Source organism: Hyposmocoma kahamanoa, unplaced genomic scaffold, assembly GCF_003589595.1.
Source record: "Hyposmocoma kahamanoa isolate Upper Pololo Valley unplaced genomic scaffold, ASM358959v1 66, whole genome shotgun sequence".
Lineage (NCBI taxonomy): Eukaryota > Metazoa > Arthropoda > Insecta > Lepidoptera > Cosmopterigidae > Hyposmocoma > Hyposmocoma kahamanoa.
This window is the reverse complement of record NW_020653854.1, coordinates 2586727-2609735: the sequence shown is the minus strand read 5'-3', so window position 1 is coordinate 2609735 and position 23009 is coordinate 2586727. Positions and strand designations below refer to the sequence as shown.

Below are 23009 nucleotides of genomic sequence, written 5' to 3'. Positions count from 1 at the left end.
TACGCGATAACTCCGGTATTTGTAAACCGATTTTCATGATTCTTGTTTGTTGGAAAGAAGGTACCTCCCTAGTGGTCCCATATAATTTTGAAGAAAATCCACCTCTGACTGGTGCTGTGGCTGTTCACGTATGAAGTTTCATTTTTATAAATAGCGCCTAAATTTTAGTTTAAGGAGCAATTATTTTAATGGTTGATTTTGCTATTCTTTAATTCAAGGCGTTTATCTCTCAATATACTTTGAGTAGTGAGAACCGATTTTTACTATATCCTGTGTCAAGTTCCGTATAGTGGCGAACTAGGAGATGAATCCGGGTTTGCGCACTTTCCGGTAACCAATTTCAATAAAACTACGTAATTATAAATGTAATTCCACGTACTTTTGAGGTCGGTTTTTTTAGTACTCTGTACTGAGATTATTATATTTCAATTCTTCAACATAATTCATAAGAAATCTAATAGGTAAAACAAGGCAAAAACGTCGTTAAAAACAAAAAATAAAGATCAGCAACAAACCCATAAAAATTAGTACGGTCTGCTTTGGTTTGTTCCGTAGCTTAGATGGGATAGCGTCAGCCACGGTATGGTGAAGGCGCTGATTGGAGTCCAGCCGGATCGAAGAAATTTTTCTTTGTGTTAATAAAATTATAACAAACTAGTGAAGAAATTTCACAAAAATAAATTTAATATGGTAGTAAAACATTGTGGTTATTATTCAACTAACTTCATGTTATACTCTTATATCGACACATTGGCTATTGATTCTCTACCCTTGTATGATATAACAATGTACTAAAACTCCTCGAAATATATTATTATCTAAATGAGAATTTCAAAATGAGTTGTTACGTACATTTTTCTTACCTCCTCTGACAAGTAAGAGTTGGATCGCATCAACAGTTAATCCTTTAGTTTCAGGTAGAAAGAATATGGAAAAGACCCCCAATGCAAAACCAAATGCCGCGAAGAGGTAAAATACAAGACCGGTTCCAAGATATATCTCACATGGTTGATAGATAAATACAACTAGAAAAGTTACCACCCATCCGATTTCTATGATTATCATTGACATAATGCTGCTGACCTGAAAACAGATATGAGGTCACAAAATATGAAAAATGGAAATTTTCTTTGGGATTGAAAATATTGATGAGTTCGTAGGTTGTCGCGATTCTTACACATTGAAAATGAAACTACTTTAAACCGACTTCAAAAAAAGGAGTTTGTCAGTTTGACTGTATTTTATTGGGATGACTCTTTGTGAAACGATTTCGATGAATTTTTTGTTGGAAAGGGGGTACCTCAATAGTGGTCCCATTCAAATTTGAACAAAATGTTCCACCTCTAAGGCTGCTTAGAAATTGACTGCACTTTTGCTGTTAATGCGTGAAGTCGTAATCAATTTCATGCAGCCGACACCACGACTGCATGAAGTTCACAATGACTAAATGAATTTAAATTTTTTTCATTCAACCTAATTTTTTTAAATTATCATCCGCCAATGCCGTACAATGTTCTTCCTAGTCTCTTTAATGCATAGACTACATCTGCATGGCCGTAACGATTTTCCTTGTCGCATGCTCCGTGTAGGTACATTTTCTAAAAATACTTTTAAAACGCCTCTCGTTTCTTCGTAAATTAAACCAGGAATTCGTTTGATACCGCCTCTACTTGCCTTGGATGTTATCTTTAAGAATTTTACTGTGGGGTTTTGTGCCTCCGTTACCGAGTCTTTTCCCGCCTTTTACGCGTTCTGTCAATTTTGATTGTTGTTTTTTTTTAATTTGATATTAAAAGAACGAAGATTGAGAGACAATCGCTGCAGTCAATCTGTTAGCAGCCAGAGTGGCAAATTTGGGAATGAATCCGGGTTCTTGGACTTCATCTACTTTCCGTTAACCGATTTCAATAAAACTTTGCAATTAGATGTAATTCCACAAACTTTTGATGTCGGTTTTTTTATAAAAATGTTGTAATTATTATATACGTGTATGTTTTTCAAAAAGGTTTGTCAAAAAACAAATATAAGTGATTTAGATCCAAATAGGTTGGTTATAGCTCTACCAATTTTTCCAGTAATACAAATACTTCAAAGTATATAAATAAGATTACTACATTCTGTAAGTTATTTGATTATCTGTTTAAAAGAAAGGCCAAGTGATGAGATTTGGGGGTTGATGTTGCTCGCTTCCGTAGGTTTACCCTTGAGACCCTACAAGTGACCCCTGGGTGGTGCTAAAGAGCAATAACTACTGGTGGTAGGCTTCGGCCGTGGCTAGTCACCACCCTCCCGACGCAGTCGAGTCGCCAAATGGTTTTTACCGTGTTCCGACTCGTGTTCGGGAGTTGCCATTTGGAGGTCGGGTCTGAACAGTTGCATTGCGTCTGACGGCGAGTTGTAGCTGCTTGTACTGCCACACTGAGCACTCGGTTCTGGAGGCTAGCGGGATCCGAAGCACGGTGCACCGCTGGCCGACCGTGGGAAGTTGGGGGCCCAAGTAGCGGGAAAGCCACCCGTGAAAGGCTGCCCCGCCACCCAACGAAAAATCCCGGAATGCTCCACCTTGCCGGTTGGCGACCGGAAGGGAGGACCAGGTGGCCATCTCCGGGGGGGTTCGGGCGTCCCCGCGGTCTCCAAGCCGATTGTAACCTCGTGTGGCAGTATGAGTCTGCTGCTTGGTTGAACACGACGCAGTGCCTCGTTCAACTGCCTTCCTCCTGCCTATTCACTTCTCCAAATCCAAAAATGAAAAACTATAAAAATGGAAAAAAGTATACACAGCGGTTGCACGTCCTCCCACTAAAAGTGCACCTCACTAACATCCGAGGTCTGCACTCAAATCTCGATTCGGTCCACTACCACCTTGAAACCGACAAACCGCAGCTGCTGTTCCTCACAGAGACGCAGATCAGATGTCCGACTGACGCAGCGTACCTCAGCTACCCCGGGTATACTCTGGAGCACAGGTTCGTACCTCGTGCCGGAGTCTGTGTGTACGTTCGCGATGACATCTGTGTCAAGCGTCTCAAGAACCTTGAGGCACCGAGTTTTTCAATTTTGTGGCTTCTGGTTGACACAGGAGTTACACAAATAGTGTACTGCTGTGTTTACCGATCGCACAGTGGAGACCAGGAAACGACCAAGCTGTTCCAATATCTAAGTGAGACGTCTGATGAGATTCAGCATAGGTACCCAGCGGCGCAACTAGTCATTCTGGGGGACTTTAATGCACACCATCAAGAATGGTTGTTCCCATACCAGAAGACCGATCACGCTGGGAGAGAGACGCGTAAACTTGCGTTAACGCTAAGCTTATCCCAGCTTGTCAGTGGCGCCACTAGGATACCAGATGTTGAATCTCATACGGCTAATTGCTTGGACCTTCTGCTGACAACTGATCCGGACCGATACTCTGTGGTTGTGGAGGCCCCACTGGGTACTTCCGACCATTGTCTGGTGAAAACTGTATCCGTATACTCCCCACCCGATCAGGGCCCTAGTGGTATGAGACGGGTGTGGCGATACAAGTTAGCAGATTGGGACGAAATGCGCCATTTCTTTGCGTCATATCTCTGGCAGGCGTGCTTTACTTCAGGAGACTCGTCGAGCTGTGCTGATGCTGTAGTCGAGGTCTTGCGTTTGGGTATGGAGTATTACATTCCATACTCTGATGTACCCAATGGACCCCAAGCTCGTCCATGGTTTAACGCTAATTGTAGTTGTGCTGAAGCACGTAAACAGTCCGCGTACCAAGCTTGGGCAGATGCTCGACTACGCAAAACTCCGAGTACTCAGAACATGAAGAAAGCTTTTAATAAGGCCGCCAAGAAGTGCAAAAGCATGTTACGTAGGGCCAAGTTCGACCATGTGCGCCGCATAGGAGCCAAGCTTGCCTCTTATCCAGCAGGCAGCAAATCCTTTTGGTCCCTGGCCAAAGCGGTCGAATCGAACTTTTGTCGCCCATCTTTGCCACCTCTGCTGAGGCCGGATGGCTCGCTGGCTCATACTGCGGAAGAGAAGGCGAATCTCTTTGCCTCACTCTTTGCAGAAAATTCGCGTCTAGATGCCGCAGGGACCCTACCACCTACTTTACCTCAGGCTGGCTGCACTATGGCGCCAGTTCGCATACGCCAAAAAGAGGTACTTAGAACTCTGCGAAATCTAGACGTGAATAAAGCTAGCGGGCCAGATGGAATTCCAGCAATAGTCCTTCGTAACTGTGCACCTGAGTTGTCTCCTGTTCTCACACGCCTGTACCGCCTCTCACTTGAGACTGGTGTAGTTCCCAGATCGTGGAAGCTTGCAAACGTGCAACCTGTACCAAAAAAGGGAAGCAGAGCTGACCCTGTCAACTATAGACCTATCTCAGTCACTTCCATACTCTGCAAGACTATGGAACGTGTACTCAACAACCGTCTCCTATCGTACCTTGAAGACAACGATCTCCTCAGTGATCGCCAGTACGGATTCCGACGAGGGCGATCTACTGGGGATCTTCTTGTGTATGCCTGTCACATATGGAGCGAGGCTATAGAAAAGCAAGGCGAAGCACTTGCAGTGTCTTTGGACATTTCTAAAGCCTTTGACAGGGTCTGGCACGCAAGCCTTTTAAGCAAGCTTCCCTCTTATGGGCTTCCCACTGACCTTTGCAATTGGATCTCGGATTTCTTGAGCGAACGTTCGATTCGAGTGGTCTTAGAAGGCTACTCTTCCGAACATATGGCGATAGATGCCGGAGTTCCTCAGGGTTCCGTACTGTCTGCAACTCTCTTTCTGCTGCATATCAATGATATGTTAATTCCAGGTACCTTTGCGTATGCTGATGACAGCACAGTTGTAGATAGGTACTTGACCAATGCAAGGGTCAGTGGAGAGGAAATCCAGTCTTGTCGAGAGTCCATGGTTAGCCGTTTAGATTTGACACTCCAGGCAGTCTCCGATTGGGGCAATGCCAATCTTGTCAAATTTAACGCTACCAAAACGCAGGCGTGTCTATTCTCCACAAAACGGAGTCCCTTTGAGCTGACTCCGACTTTTCGTGATATATCCATACCGATAGCCGATTGTCTCCAGCTACTTGGAATGGACCTGTCGTCCAATTTGAACTTCGGCAGATACATTGAATCCACGGCCAAAAATGCAGCAAGGAAGCTTGGGATCCTTTCCAGGGTGAGGCGGTACTTTACACCGGGACAGTTGCTCCAGCTGTACCAGGCACAAGTCCGATCGTGCATGGAGTACTGCTGCCACCTTTGGGATGGCTCTGCGACATATCAACTGGCCACTTTGGATTCAATTGACAACCGTGCCAAGAGACTTATAGGTGACTCGGAATTAGTGGAGGCGAAGCTGCAGAGCCTTGAACACCGCCGTAAAGTTGCCTGCTTATCGGTATTTTACAGGATATATCACGGAGAGTGTGCGATGGAATTACATGATTTAATTCCGCCTTCCCCTTTCCATCACCGGGGGACTAGGCGTAGGCTTGGGTTCCACCCCTATGTTGTGGATATTCCAAAGATTCGCACGAAGCGTTACGCTTCCACATTTATATGGCGAACGGCTATGGAGTGGAATTCCCTGCCTGCAGACTTGTTCCCTGAACGTTATAACTTGGACCTTTTCAAGGCGAGAGTGAATAGGCATTATTTAGGTGTGCATGCTCCATCGTCGACCTCATCGTCACTTTCCATCAGGTGAGATGGAGGGCAAATGCGCACCTATTATTTTTATTATATGTCCGCAGAGATCGGCTACTAAAAGGATAACAACGAAAATCAATACAAATTCATCACTTTTTGTTTCCTTCTCAAATATTTTCTATCGAAAATTTTCTGTGTTCATTTCATAACTTACTTCGGGCAAAAAAATCTCGGAGATGAGAACATAGGGTACTGTTCCCGCTCCAAAAGTGAATGAAATAGCATACAGGAATAACAGGCACATGGTCACCCATTGGGGAGCCCATTGGATTTGTAGTTGGATTCCAAGAAGAATACATGTCACACCAAGAACCATCGACGCGTAAGTCATAAGCGGCTGGAAAATATTGAAATTTCATGACTTTGCTTCTTATAACAACACAATGTATTTTTAGTAAGGTTACTGAACATGTTCCTAGCTTGCTTAAGCCTGCCTAGCTTTTAATAGCAGCAGAGCTCATTGTGAAAGAGTTTATCGAGGGAAGTACAGCCACCTTACCTATTTCTGCCCCCAAGCAGTAACGCGAGCATTACTGCATCCTGGTTCCGAAGAGTAAAGGTGCTAGTGCAATTACAGACACATGGGACTTGTCAACTTATGTTTCAGGGTGACGGGCACAGTGGACTGCTCTTTCGATCTTTGCGCTTTAAAGCATTGAGTAGAGCTGCAACTGCTATGGACAGGAGTGTCGCTTGATACCTTATAAAAAATAAAACATTCTAATAGCGTTCTTCATTACAAACATCTGCTTGTTGCTACTATAACCGCTCACGCGATTCATGCGTCTCTGGAAGCATACCACACCTAGAGGTGCCGGTGATGATTTTATACCGATTTATCGGATATCGAAGTTATAACAGGTAAAAGAACTAATACTCATTGCTATTTCGTTAACTACTCTAGCAAACCATAAAGTTTTTAATGTCTGGATCTGTCATTTAAAAAAAATAAACAACTTCAAAAATACGTCACGACAATCGTGTGTGTTATTGTCTGGGCTGGTGATGCCGGTGTTTATTTATTGAAAACATACCGTAAGTTGCGTTTTTTAAGTTTATCCTGAATATAAATGTTTATAAACTATACTTTAAGGAGTAATTTCTTGGTAAACATTAGAACCACTCAAACGGAATATTATCATATTTACCCAAGTACACCAAACATTTCATTAGTGCTTTTTAAGTGCATGATTTGCGGTGTATTACTGCATTTTATTTGAGATGTTTTTATTGTAGTACGGAGGGTATTTATTTAGCAATGCAGAATAATAATTTTTATTTTTAAAAACTTGTATTTAAACTGAATCCTTTTCTAATTTGCGAAACCAAATAGCCGCCATTTTGCGGTAGAATGAGCGCATCGCGTGAGCGGTTATGGTACTGATTAAAGTGTTACCGGTTTTAAGACCAGGATGTGATTAGCACTTTGCTACTTCCGGGTATCAACTCTTCACACTAAAACTTTTAACATAATCTTACCTTTCTACCAAGAATATCACTCAAAAAGCCAGCTAACACCCCAAATATAACAGTGACTAAGGCCATGAGAACTGTACCCAGCTTCGTAGAGATGTTTGGAGTAGCTTTGGTAAATACGGGTTCGGCGTATACTTGCAATGCTGGTAGACCTTGAAATATACTTAGTATTATGACAGTAGATACGAATAAACCTCGGCGAGTTGAAGGTGATTTTTCTGAAACGAGACACAAATATTCAAATGTCACACAGGGTCAATATTTATTTTATTAGTTGTTCCAGATCTTGTCCAAAAAATTATTTTCGTATATTCGAAAGCAACCTCTACTGTAAAAATTGCTATGTAGAACCTCTATAAAATATCGTGATATCAAAAAACAACGTTTTTTAAACTAAATTGCAGAAGCTTTACCGTATAAGAGGATGGTAATGGTCGCTCCGTAATGCTGCTTAATTTATACATCTAACCTAAATTGAGGCAACTTAAATATACTTTGTACAGTATCTTGGCTCCGTTCGACGAACAGACGGCCATTATACTGTTACATCACCCAGTCTCTCGTATGTTGGGCACACTGTTCAGTTGTCTCCTGAGTCTCTCGGACCAAACACATCCATCAAAATATTGTGTCATGTCGTTAAAGGAGAAATCGATCGTGTCAATGTATTTTTTTCATAGTCGACGTGTAAGAAAACCTTAAATTAATTTCAACTCACTAAAATGTTGCCAAACAGATTCTTTCTTCTTCGGTTTGATCTCATGTTCTTGGTTAAGTTTCTCCTGTTCAGGCGATAAAGCTGTAAAGTCAATATTTTTTCAGCACATAAATATGTTTATATAAATAGTTAAGCAATTCTTGCGATATTCATTAAATAAATATAATTATTATCCATTAAAGAAAAAGATTCCACTCACTCTGAAGTTCCGTTTCGGGACTGAGAATTCTTTTAAGAGATTCCAACTCTAATAAAACTTCTTTAGAGTTCAGTGATGTTTTTCTGTAGTAGGCTATTGTTTTCACAGCTTCCTACAAACGGATTTAGCTTTTAATAACAATATCGTACAGGTTTAACATATATTCCATATTATTTATATTAATCACCTGTTGACGATCTTTCTTCATCAGATAAATAGGAGATTCCTTTAAAACGACTACCGCAGAAATGACACCCAGCACAGCCATTGATAAATTTGAATATATCACTATTTCATATTCCAGTCCTGCCATAATATAAGAAACCATCATTCCTATGGAGTACAAGATTATAGTACATGCTGCCATAGTTCCTCTTATTGATTCCTGACAAATTTCTCCGATGTAAACCGGCACAACAACGAGAGCTCCACCACCCAGGCCGCCTATGAACATCGCTGTTAAGATAACTTCCACTTTGTTCATTGTAGCAATTAGGACCCAGGTAATCTGGAAATTTAGAAAATAATTTTGGGATTTCCAGATTATAAAAAAGGGTTGCACTAAAAAACGAAAAACAAGGATCTGCAACTACACACATAAAAAAATTAGTAATGTTCGCCGGTTTGTTCCACGGCTTAGTTGACATAGCGTCTGGCACGGTTAATTAGAAGACGTTAGTTCGTATCCGGCGGGATCGAAGTGAAGAATATGTGTTGGATCTTGGTTATTAATAATTACAACAAACTGAATGAATATTATGGTGGTAGAACATAAAAACTTGAAAATTAAAACGGTCCACCTTTTAACAGCTTTCCTTGATGAAGTTAACGTTGCACAAAACTGTCATTTAGGAATTAATTCACTTGCAGTTGTTCAAACAATTTAACTGCCTGTGGCGAGATATCTGTCCCAAATAAAGATTTAAAGTAATTGCAAAAGAAATCTGTAACAAGCACATAGAGAAATTTGTAATATCTGCTGCCTCGGTCTATGGCTCAGTTGGTAAGAGCAGTGACCCCAGTGTGGCAACAGATGCTGGTTCGAGTCTAATCAGATAAAATAAATTTTGCTTTGTGTTATTCAAACTTAGTATCAATTTATTGATTTATTAGCAACACTACCATTATGTTCACAACACATTTTTACTTATTTGACTTGGGTGTTCTATATTGTAAACAACAATTATACGTGTTGACGGCAATTTTAAAACAAAAATCACGAACTAAATTAAAATTTTTGACACATTAACATACTTATATAATTTAAACTAGATAGCAACAGAATACACTTTATTATTTTTAATTTTCTTTAGAAAGAATCGATATTATCACCAAATAAACCTAAATCAGGGGGCCTACTATGAGATCTTAGAGCAATCCTATTTAAGCCTGTAAGTTGAATTGCCTGTCAAATTCGTACTATGACCTCACAAAAACAATTCACAGTCCATGCAGTTTACGTTCCCTATTCGAAATCCGTTCACCTTTTCTTTCATAACATGACGTGCTATTTGCCATGCAAATGGCGGTCCCATCTGTAAAAATAAGCAATTCAAAAAAGTTACTCCATGACTAACTTTTTTTTAGATGTTACATTTTTAAGAAATTTCGTTTGAGTTTTATCATATTTTCAGTTCCATAATTATTTGTTACCTTTTTATGCTACATCCAATTGTCAATAAATAAATACTATTAACTATTGAACGTTTTTTGATCCAAATTTTTTTGGCCGAAAATCGTATATAACCACAAATAGAGACGAAATAAGGGCCATATATTCCTGGTAACACATTAGCGATACAGCTCTTATAAATATCAACTCCCGTTTGCACTGAAATATAGACAGGGCAACTACTGACCAGTGTGTACGTCTCCGTATATTCCAAAAAATATTCTGTATTTATTGTAATAAAGATAACATCTCTAACAATGCCGCCCTGTTTTATTTTTAAAAACAGCAAAACATCTAATTACAAAAGAAACGGAATTACATTTCATCGGTAATTAAATATTAAATATGTAATTTTGCAATTTTCGTCCATTATAGCAAAGCTCAAGTTAACTGGTCAATTTGAAGTGAAACAGTTCACGACACCCATTGACGACACCCGTCAATTGTTTCGAATTCGGGCTGGCCAATCGAAGCGCAGTTGTCACAGTAATGATATGGCAGAATAGTTTTCAAACAAATTAAATGACATTTCGTCTCTATTTCTCGTTATATACTCGATGAATGCAAACAATGAAAATGTACGAATACAAGATACGTTCCAATTATGTTATCAAATTACAAACTCTTCTTAATAATTTCAATGATTATGACTAAACACGACATGTAATTTTGTCGTGCGACAAACTATAAAGTATGATTGAAAAGTTGCCGATATTACAAAACAACGTAATAAGTATAATTAATAATAAAATAAATAAAAAAATATAATTCTCATTTTTAACACAATCGGTTAATAGTGCTTGAACGCTCCCAGGATACTATCTAGTATCTGTCTATTTCTTACATATGATTTAGCATGTCGTTCCATCTCGTTCTTGTTAGATGTCAGCCAGCCAGCCAGAGACAATAATTAACGTTTAAAAAGTAAAATTCATAGTCCTACCATGCCATTCCCGTTCAACTTTGTGTAGGTCATAATAGTGAATTGTATGGAACCTGACTCGCTGGTTATAAGCTCATAGTAGGCCCCCTGCACCGCAAACTTTTGTTTTATTATATCTTTTACACATTCTTTTAATAGACTAGTGACATCGGATCTTTTTTTCTATTCTCTAAGCATTGGATATTAGTACGACAAGTAATAGGGAACATAAAAAGTTTTACAAGGTTTTCGAGGACTGACAAAACATTTTGCCCTAGAATACTACTACAGTCTATCTTATTGTTTAAAATATTATAAAGTAATATGAGGTCATGTTTAATACGTCACTCTTGAAGAGATTCAAGCTTAAAAAAGGACAACCTTTGATAAGTGCATCTATGTGAAATGCCGGAACTAAAATAGGCCAAATGCCGGATAAAAGAGCGCTGAATAGATTCAATATAAGGATTCCATACTGGACATGCAAATTCTAAATGACTACGTACTAAAGAAAATTAGTTTCGTTGTACTGTGGAAAAACTTTGTATGTCGTTTTAAAAAACCTAACATTTGAAAATTTTTATTAACAATAGCGTTAATGTGAAAATGGAAAGACAGCTTGTTATTCAATAGAATTCCTAGATCACGTATTTCATCTATGTTTTCTAGTGGTATGTTACTAAGTTTATACGTATTGTACTCGATGTTTTTTTGTAGTAAAATTTATATGGAAGCATTTTTTAACATTTAAATTCATGTTGTTTACCGTACACCATTGCCATATTCGGTTTAAGTCGTCTTGTATTAGCTCGCAATCATTAATAGAATTAACTGTATGGTATAAGTTCAAATCATCACCAAAAACTTCAAATTTCCTTTCTGTGACACTCCAGAGGTAGAGAGAGAATAGATGTCTGACCAAATCAATTAACAGCACAAACTAGGATCTTTTCTCTAAATATGATTTAAACCAATTTAAAAGTGAACCATGTATACCGTTTGAACAAAGTTTACTTAGAAGAATCAAGTGATCAACTTTATCAAACGCACTATGGAAATCGGTATAGACTGCATGAGTTTCCCTGCCATCATCCATATTTTTAGACACATCAGAAAGAAATGAAACCAAGTTTGAATTTACCGAACGACCGCTACGAAATCCATGCTGATTATTGCTAACAACATTTCGTATATGTTTAGAAAGTGTTGGGGAAACAATATATTCAAAAATTTTACTAAAACACGAGAGAATTGAGATAGGTCTATAATTTGCCACATTACCTATTACACCTTTTTTTTAATAGGCACAACACTGGGCTTCTTCCAATCGTAGGGGAAAACACCATTCTTTAATTAATTATTGAAAATTATACATAAAGGCAAAGCAAGCGATGCAATGCTGCGTTTAATGAAAAGGGGATGGATACCATCAGGACCACTACCTTTAAAAATGTTAATCTGTCTTATTTTTTATAAATATTTATTTTTCAGATAATGAAACTACGCCCATATAATGCTTCTCTCCTCTATCGGCACGAGTATATTGACAATTTACATTTTCATTGTTAGAAAAAACTGATGAGAACTGAGAAGCAAAAAGATTGGTTATTTCAAGTCCGTCATTGACAGTTATCCCGTTTAAATGCATACGAGCTAGCAGTGAAGATTTACTACTTCTCTTTTCCCTTCGATGAATATCCAAAATGCTCTTGGGTTCTTCCTAATATTCATCTCAACATTCTGCTTATAATTTATGGCAACGTTCTCGAATTATGTGAAACTCGAAGCCATCTCGTGGGTTACCATACTTGCGATACCTTAGACGTAATTTATTTTTCTCTGACAAAATTCTTAGAAGTGAATTATTAAACCAAGGTGGGTGTTTCGATAGTTTTTGTGTATATTTTGGAACATATTTATATATAATTGAGTTCAATATACCGTAAAATATAGAAACCATGTCATTTATATTCAGTTCACCGTGCAAAACATTGCTCAAGAAGTCTCCCTCAGTGCATTTTCTATAGCATCATATTTATCTCCGAAATTAACTGTTATCATTAAACTTGGATGATGAGGATCTAATTTACATAATATTTCAACTGTTTCATTAACCTTTACATCAGATTAAGTATTAAATCCAATATATTATTATTACTAATACTGTTATACTGATTCAGATTATTACAAGACATGAAAACAATTAAACTATATCCCAAATGGACTATTATAATCAACAGGAATAGTGTAGTTAGCATCTCTTTGTAAATCCCAAGTTACAGTACTTTGATTAAAATCACCAACAATAATAGGTCATCTACATCATTTATATTTGTATTACTGGTTTAGTAAATTCATTGAGCATTTCCAATCTGACAGGAGGAGGTAGATAGACTGCACAGATAGCGATTTTTTCAAAGTTCTGTTAAATTTTAATTCTATAGTGACCCAAAAATCTTCACATGAGCTTTCCCATTGATTTATGCGGTTAGATTGTAGGTCCCTGGACACAGCTATTATCACACCTCTCCTGTCCTGTTTGGTAGATCCAGTACATTCACGGTCCCATTCACGGTACCATTGATGATATCTATCATCAATGAAGTCACTGTCCTTTATTGAGGAATTTAGCCAAGTTTCAGTTAGAATAACAATTTTATAATCATTAAGTAATATATTCCTAAAAACCTCATTCGTTTTAGTACGCATTCCTCTAACGTTCTGTTAAAATAAACTTAAAGAATCGAATTATAAATAATCAACATAACAACATTCGTGCAGTTTTGTAGTACGTAATAATAACAACTAAATTATAAACATAAACATATCTTCTAGCTTGTATTCTTAAGACCATCCATACCACCAATAAGTTTCGCCGGAATATATTCATTCATAACTGCCTCTGTGGCCGAACGGTTACCATGCCGGACTGCCACGCAGAGGTCCCAGGTTCGATTCCTGGGCTGGAAGAAATATTTGTATGGCCCACATTTATTTCTCTCGTGGATTTGGTGTAATTTGTGGTTGTCTATGTGCGTGTCCATGGCACCCGCGACACTGGGTTTCCCTGGTGCGGGGCTATGTCGAGTGTGTGTCTACGTTATATCCTTTCTCATATAAATTCTGCCATCACGTACCCAAATAAATTTACATGATAACTCCTTAGCTCTCTGACGTGCAGCATGCAACTGTAATTTGTAAGCAGCAGCAAGAAGTGAATCACGTTGACGCACGTTGAGTAAATTCACAATTATTGCTCTTGGCCTATTAGTATCTTTATTGGCCTTAGCAATTTGTGTAATATTGTGGATGTCATCCTCAGTGATCAAACAATCCACAGTACGTGCAAGTTGCATTACAGTATTTGAAAGATTTTCCGGAAGAATGTTCTGGGACTCCATTAAATTGTACATTGCACTCTCTCGTGTGTTGTTCTGCCTGACCAAGCCTATTGGTTAGATCATTAACAGTCAATATCAAGTGCTTATTATCTACTCGCATTTTTTTTAACCAAGGCATTCATCATATTCGTTGCACTCTTATGATCCTCGTACTGCTTGGTGATAAAAATCATAGAATCCTGAAAACTTAGCGCCTGGTTATTAATACTTTCAAGTTGTTCAGCAACAAGCTCTTTGGTAGCTATCTTAACAGATTGTCTTACTTCCTCCTTAATAAGGTGTCTCAAATGGTCTTCAGAAGAAACATCGGGCATGGGATAGTTCACAGAATCTTTCAATATTATGGGTGTGACAGCATAATATGTTTTGGTATCAATGACAGATTTTGATCTCATAGTGACATTTGCAACTTGAACAGGCGAGCTGTTTTCAGAATCAGAAGATTTATTGCAGTTGGAGACATTAGGCGGACGAAGAGGGGTCTCAGAATTACCCGTTTTGCGCATCTTGCTGGAACATTCGGGCACCTCCAGTTAGATTTACGATCTTGATCAGGGGCATAGCACTATGAAAGCGTTTTGACGATATTTGAGCACATTCTAAATCATACTTGAGGTTGCATGAAGAGCACACCATGAACTCTCGGTTTTTAAATAAGTTCCGACAACCAGCACATTTACCATAATTCGGCGCCATAGTAAAAACAAAACAAAAAATCACATAAAGCGGAAATCGCCTCATACTTATTAGATTTTATATTAGAGATATAGGTTATATATTACATAGCGACGAAGCGGTGCTTGAGTATGTGTGAGTGCATGGGTAACCTTGCGCGCATGCAAGCGGCCGTTTAATTATATCTTCGAAACCACTGACTTATTTGTAAGTCAATGTTCGAAACTATATAATTCATTCACAAATCTCTTGAAAATGCAAACAATTTACTACTTGTTATCTTGCTATTTATACTATCATATGATGTAGTTCCTAATAAGATAGAACTTTAACACAAAATATGAATTAAAAATTGAAGAGCAAACTAACGAGGTGTTGTCTTGACGAGTCGCGCACACTGACATCAATATGTGACAGCAATCAATAACAATAACAAACTAGTGGAATTAAAAATTCATAGTAAAAACTATATGATAATCAACAAAATAACTTAAGAGTCCAGGGAAAGCATGATCAAAGTCACTTGAGGAGAATTTTAGTAAAAAAGAATCTTTATTTTGGAGAAATACTGGTGAAAAAGACACAAATACTTTACGCTTAATTCCTTTGGTTTTTTTTAAAGCACGCACTCATAGCCCCGTATTAGGGAAATCTGTATCGCGGGTGCCATGGACACACTCAGAGACAACCACAAGTCACACCCAAATTCACATGAGAAATAAATGTAAGCCATACAAATATTATTCCTGGCCTGGGAATCTGTGTGCTAGTTCAGCATGGTAGCCGTTTGGCCACGGAGGCAGTTATGCTACCTGAAGTCAAGTATGTAACGCTATATAATCCATTTTAACTAAAAAAAAATTATATATCATTTTTAACTGTTCTGGCATTTAGTCGCAAGCATTTTTATAACTAAAAGTAAAAGCAAATTTTTCACGATATTGAACATTATTAGCCTTTTTCTGATTTAGTCAAAACTGGATGGCGTTATTAACTGAAAATGTGTTTTAAGTGACGTTGATCATTCTTTCCCTGGTCTCTTCAAATATAAATGCAAAAAACTTACTACAGGCACTATAAAACTTGCCACAGCAGTATGTTTTCTTCCAACAGCATCCATTAAGTATGCTAAAACTGGAGTACTAATTAATGGTGCCAATGATGAGAGGCTGCCCAGCAAATTCATTTCAGATTCCGTTATAGGTCGATCCAACTTGGTATCGTTTGACATGAACATGTTGATCGTGCCAGATGGCCATGTGAACACCAGGCCTAGGTTAAAGCTTAAGGTGGATACTGGAATAAAATATTGTTTCGACATTGAAGAGAATGACGTAGATTTAATATTGAAAAGGGGAAGCAGTGTCTACGCTTGTCACAATGAAAGCAATTTTTATGATTTAAGTTTTATGAAAAAGCTTACGATTGAATAGTTTAGAGAGAGGTATACGAAGAGCCTACCTCAATAGGCAATAGATGTGTTATACTTACTGACTATAGTCCCAATAACTTGATTTAAAATAGACATTTTGAAATCACGTATTGCTATAATTATTGTAAATATTTTATTATTCTCTAAAGTCTGTACAGACACTTCACAACACCGCGAGGCGTAGCGATGTTTAGGTGTCACCTTCGCCCTTATTGGGGCAATATTGGACAAACAATAAATCGGAATAAACCAGAAGAAGGTACATTCAACAAAGATGCCAAAATAAAAAAGACTTTAAAATTGTGCACAATGACAGTTAAAACTTTAACCTGGAAATAGTAAGGATTTGTTTTACAACAAACTTCATAAAGTTATCTATTCCGTGCTCTCTGTGCAATTAGACTCTGGAAGACTAGTTTTAACCAAGGGTTTTGCTTACTCATTAAGATATGACTGTAATTATTAATACAAAGATAGAACAATTAGAAAAACATCCTTCGAAAACCAAAAACAAAGATCTGCAAGAGGCACATACAAAAATTCGTAAGGTCCGCTGGTTTGTTCCGTGACTTATTTGGCTTAGCAACTGGCACGGTTTGCTAATAGACGTTGGTTCGAATCCAGCCGGTTCGAAGGATTTTGTTTGAATTGTTCGACCTTTGTATTAATAATTATAATTAATGGAGTAATTTCACAAAAAAATACTAAATATCATTGTGGTGAAACATTCTGATATTCAATAAACTTAAATATGATTATCTAATTGAATATATTCGTTATTTCACTTAAGAAGTATTGAACTTTATATTATTGAGCTACTATAAAAACATCAAGTAGCTATGATTCGTGAAAAATGGAGAAGGCTACACTGAGAACAGCATCGCTCTTAAGTAGGATAATAATTAGTTTATTATTATGTTTTCTTGTGCTATCAAGTGACGTAACGACAAATCTTACACCTGGTGGTAAGCAACTGGCTTATCCATAACAGTTGCAGGCCACTCAGAGCTTTAAATCACAAAGATCTGAGGAGCACTGCCACTGCGTCCGTCATTCTGAGACATAAGTTGGCAAATCCCACGTGGCTGTAATTTGACCAGCTCCATTACCCTTCAAAACCGAAATGCAGCAATGCTCATACATTACGGCTTTGCGGCAGAAATAGGTAAGGTGACAGTACTTCCCTGGACGAACTCTTTCACAAGGCGCTCTACTGCCAGTAAAACAGTACAAATTGTATGATAGCTTTTTCATCCATAGTGGTATTTGAAATGATTATTGAAACGTTCTGGTTATTTGTTATCCGCTCACGCGATACATGCAGCCGTAGACGCATACCACACCTAGAGGTGCCGGTGATGATTTTATACCGATTTATCGGATATCGAAGTTATAACAGGTAAAAGAACTATATTAATTGCTATTTCGGTAATTACTCTAGCAAACCATAAAGTTTTCAATGCCTGGGTCTGTCATTTAAAAAAAAAAAACAACTTCAAAAATTCGTCACGACAATCGTGTGTGTTATTGTTTGGGCTGGTGATTTCGGTGTTTATTTATTGAAAACATACCGTAAGTAGCGTTTTTTAAGTTTACCCTGAATATAAATGTTTATAAACTATACTTTAAGGAGTAATTTCATGGTAAACGTTAGTCCCACTCAAACGGAATATTATCATATTTATCCAAGTACACAAAAAAATTCATTAGTGCTTTTTAAGTGCAGGATTTGCGGTGCACTACTGCATTTTACTTGAGATGTTTTTGTTGGTAGTACGGAGGGTATTTATTTAGCAACGCAGAATAATAATTTTTATTTATAAAAACTTGTATTTAAACTCAATCCTTTTCTAATTTGCGAAACCAAATAGCCGCCATTTTGCGGTAGGAGGAGCGCATCGCGTGAGCGGTTAAGCTTATTTTATTATTAGACTCTCGTTTTGTTTTACGTGTTTTTTCCTTTTTTTGTGCTTTTTCTATTAATCATTTCGATCATGAGCGGCGCAGAATGAGCCACCTAGGCAAATGAAAACTGCCAAAGGCATATAGTCAACTTCAGCTAGTGCGATAAAGTAGTGACTTAAAAACCCTGGAGGCCACATGAGAAACTCGAAGCCATGAGAAACTGGTCGCCTTGACTATGTTGATAGTACACCATACTAATATGTAATAATAGCATCTCGTGCATGCATGCATGAGTTGTCCACAAAATTGATTTGTTTTAATGCTGATCGATTTTGTCTTCCGATACAATAAAATAAATTTAATGATTCCTGAGGAAACTGAGTCGAATAACATATCAAGAAATGTTTGTAGTAATAATTATAACAAACTAGTGGAGTAATTTAAAAAAAATGAATACCAGTTCAATACAAATTTAATTGCAGATAATAGAGATCTCTAGCCAGGGCTGGTGTAAAGTTAACTTACTGGGTGACGAAATACTTTCATAGATTTCTCATAGATAGAGCCAAGGCTAAAAAGTCGTTGAAAACCAAATACAAAGATCTGACAACAAGCACATAGAAAAATTCGTAAGGTCCGCTGGTTCGTTTCGTGACTTAGTTGGCATAGCGGCTGGCACAGTTTTCTGGAAGACGTCAGTTCGAATCCGGCCGGATCGAAGGGTTTTTTCTAAGTGTTTGATCTTTGTATTAATAATTGTAAGAAACTTAGTGTAGTAATTTCACAAAAAAAATTGAATATCAATTCAACACAAATTTAATATGCCAAAATTGTTTTCACAAAAAGCCCACTGGTTCCAAAAATAGTTTTCCTGTATCTCCTGTGGTTTCTGATTTACGATACAGTCCATGTTAAAAAACACTGTATATTTCTAATAGTATGACTAACAAACAGCGTTTATATTTCAGTTTTTTCTGTTTTGCTCATATAAAATGTAAGACGGTGTAAACAGTTTAAAAGATAGTAGTAATTAAATAAAACATAGTAAAAGCAAGATAGGAGGACGTGATAATTATGCTTATCATAATGATAACAGATTTATCTCTTAAGAAAAATTAAAGTTAATCTGTTCATTATAGTATTAGTGTACCTTTATAATTAGGCAATCTATATTCCGATAACGAATGAATAAAACTTTAAAAAAGTAGGGCGTGAAGGTTTCTTATAATGTTGGTATATTTGCTTAATTTTTATTAAGCAATAACCAGAATTATTGTATCCAAAAATTAATAGACTGTCTGGGGGGGGGGCAAGGGCCGGTAACTACCTTGGCCAACGCATTAGCATAGCTATATAAAGGGGGAACGCAGAGTCGTTGGTAACTTGTCGCGGGTCCCAATTTTATTCACGTAATTTAAACCAGTTTTAATTTCTAGTATTTAAGCGTTAATAATAAAACAGAGTATTGCTTAACGAAAATATTGGAAATTAATGAAAATTCATTAATGAGAATTCGGAAAATAGTTTCGTAAAAATTTTGCTTGTAACTGACGTTCACTAATACATAAACATAAACTAAACAACCCCACCTACGGGTGTTTCAAAAGTTAATAATATATAATCTCAGTACAGAGTACTAAAAAACCGACCGAAAATCGGTACTCACTACTCAAAGTATATTGAGAAAAAACGCCTTGAATTGGAGAATAGCAAAATCAACCATAAAAATAATTGCTCCTTAAGTAAAATTTTGGCGCTATTTATAAAATGAATTTTCATGCGTGAACAGCTACCCTTAGAGGTGGATGATTTTCTTTAAAATGAAATGGGGCCACTATGGAGGTACCTCCTTTTCAACAAAAAAATAATCATGAAAATTGATTCACAAATACCGGAGTTATCGCGTAACATACATATGAAAAAAAAAACATAGTCGCATTGAGAACCTCCTCCTTTTTTGAAGTCGGTTAAAAATATCTCACAATCTGAAGGTACAATTGATGCCTTAAGATACCTGACAACTTGGTTCTGAGAAGATCAGTGTGAAGAAAAGTGTTAAACAAATCTAATCTTTGACCTGTAAGCCGTAAAATTAATTTTCATATGACTTCCTTATCGCGTCATTAATAAACGACGATTTAATAATCTGTTTAAGCCAATTTAATCTTTAATTATACTTCGTTATTGTATAATATAATAGAAAATTAGTGTAATAAAAAGTGTTAAACAAATCTAACCTTTGACCTGTGAGCCGTAAAATTAATTTTCATATGACTTCGTTATCGCGTCATTAGTTAGCGACGTTTTAGTCTAAGCGAATTTAATCTTCGTAACAAACCTATTTTATATCGTACACTTTACTAATCAAAACTTTACGAAATCTTTGTTTGTCAGATCGTAATCTAAAAATTCCGCTAGATGGCATTAACTCTTGTTACTTAATTTCTGCATCGCGGTGTTAAGATTTTCACTCGGATGGTGACTACTTGAACCGGATTTTTTATATTTTTTATTTATGTGTCAACAGTTGCTGACCTTGCGGTGCATCACAGATGCCCCGCGATATGTGAGGGATGACGTCATCCAACGGAATTTGAGCATGGAGAGCCTCGACAGCTTCGTGGATCGGCCCGACCAGGACCATGTTCCGGCGCGCCGGACAATGCCTGTATAGCCATATACAGGGACTGGCACCACGCCCTGACCAGAAACTGCTTCCAAGGGACCTACTTGGGCCCGAGGAAGCCCCACCGGACCAGACACCAGCTGCTGAAGATGGTGGAGAAACCTCCCGGGCCACCGGCAGGGACTCCCATCTGAAGCAGCTCACACCATTATGACACCCGAGGGTTATACCCAACCCCAGGACCCGCTCGTCTCCACGAGTGGCGGCCGCCGAAAGAGGCCGATGCCTCGAACGGCGATTTATGTGTGAGAAACATCAGTACTATTGGTACGTATCTAGGAGTTGAGTCCTTGTGGAAACGACTGCCTGGATCTATCTGATAGTTACTTTTATACTTTTTGCATTTGTACATGTAGTACCGCTCTCACCGGTCACAATTAACTTGGCACCTTGTATGAATACTTTTGGAAATAAAACCTGACATTAGACTGGATGTTTTTTTACTCAATTTGGTGACGTCATCAAGTAACAAAAGAACTCCATCTACATCTTTAATTATTCTTCGTTAATATAAATTTCAACCAAAAAGCTTAAATTCCTTTACACGTCTCGTTGAATGCGTAAAAAACAAAATGTCGGCGAGGTCACGTAGGATCACACTTAGGGCGTTGATTGTATATAATAAATAAGAAATATCAGCCCCATTGCATTCTATACATAGCTTAGTAACTAAGGTTCTTTATAGAGGGCAATAGTAGATTTCTACACATCTCGGTCCGCTGGGCGATTCTCGTTTCACAAACGGATTTATCCTTTGGCGCACAGTGGACCCGAAGTGATAACTTCGTGGCTTTAGGAATAATTGTTCTGTGAAATTCCGTGTTTATTTCTTTTATACTATAAATAATGATATTTCTAATATTTTTGAGTAATTTTTTAGAAAGTTTATAATTTCGAAGTTTGTGAAGTGCGCCTCTGTAATCACATCTCACGCAAGGCAAGCAAGCATAGGTGGCGCGCGAACGGCACGCGAATATATAGCACTACGTAACGTATGTGTGCTGCTCGCGAACCTTTCGATAATAAGCACTTTCACCAGTTCTATACGTACCCTTAAAATACAGCAAAGTGTAAGGTGTATGGCTTGCTTTCTTATTAGTACCAATCATTCTCTACTAAGAAAAAAATCCATTAATTGGATTGGATTCTCTTTATTTTATTAATCGATTTCAAACAAAATTAGGAGGTTATACGTTCGTCTGTTTTTATGTTTCTCCGATTTCTCCGTCAATTGTAGACAGATTTTGAAAATTCTTTTTTGTTTCTTGTGGTGGACCCATTGTCACCAAGTCAGAATCTGATGAGGGGATCCAACGGAAATAGAGGAAAATCCTCAAATTTTATTAACATGTCAGTGTACTTATCGATTTCTCCGTCAATTGTGTACCGATTTTAAAAATTATTTTTTGTTTGAAAGAATATACTCTTGATGTGATCCCTAATGCCGACGAAGCTGTTCCGGGTTCATTTCAGCTATTACAAATTACTAATTATTTTCCGCCACAATAAGTACATAATATAATCAACAAATCACCATGACAATCAGAAAAAAGTATAAAAAGCAGAAAGGAGTCCGTAACAATCCCATTGTCACCAAGAAGTCAGAATCTGTTGAGGGCATCCCATGGAAATCGGAAAAAGCCGAAGCAAACTTTTGAGATCCGTTTTTTTTCAATGAAAAAGTTACAATTATCTCTATCCACTATCTACCCTCCTCAGAACATAATTTGGTAGTAACTAAATTTCACATTTTGTTTTTTAGTTGTAATTACTCAATCATAACAATTAATTCTGCCCGGAGGTAGGAACATGCTTACCTGAGACACAGGTTTTCCTAGTTCAGGGACCAGCCTCCACAAAAAGATTATATTATGACTTATGTAAAGTATTTTTTTAAAACATCAAGTGACGGGACGAACAAGTCGTGCGCCTGTTGGTAAGCTACACACCTAACCTTAACAGTTACAGTGCCATTCAGAGCTTTAAATTGCAAAGATCTGAGGGGCACTACCACTGCGCCCGTCACCCTGAGACATAAGTTGACAAGTCCCATGTGCCTGTAATTTCACCAGGATCCTTACTCTTCAAATCCGGAACACAGTAATGCTCACATTACTGCTTGGTGGCAGAAATAGGTAAGGTAGCAGTACTACACTGGACGAACTCTTTCATAGGGAGCTTTACTGCTACTAAATAACTATGTACCAAATGATTTTGTTTT

The 23009-nt window shown here is 37.7% G+C and overlaps 1 protein-coding gene and 1 pseudogene across 1 annotated transcript; both read right to left on the bottom strand.

The window, feature by feature from the left end:
- Positions 1–831: 831 nt before the first annotated feature.
- On the bottom strand, positions 832–16411 carry LOC113231840 (facilitated trehalose transporter Tret1-like). The gene is made up of 8 exons (XM_026466375.1): positions 16257–16411; positions 15832–16061; positions 8283–8603; positions 8096–8207; positions 7897–7977; positions 7182–7396; positions 5857–6039; positions 832–1083 (listed from the first exon to the last, which is right to left on the bottom strand). The coding sequence occupies exons 1-8, from the start codon at positions 16291–16293 to the stop codon at positions 832–834; spliced, it is 1431 nt and encodes a 476-aa protein (XP_026322160.1). The 5' UTR covers positions 16294–16411.
- On the bottom strand, positions 1491–1774 carry LOC113231813 (annotated as a pseudogene).
- Positions 16412–23009: the final 6598 nt, after the last annotated feature.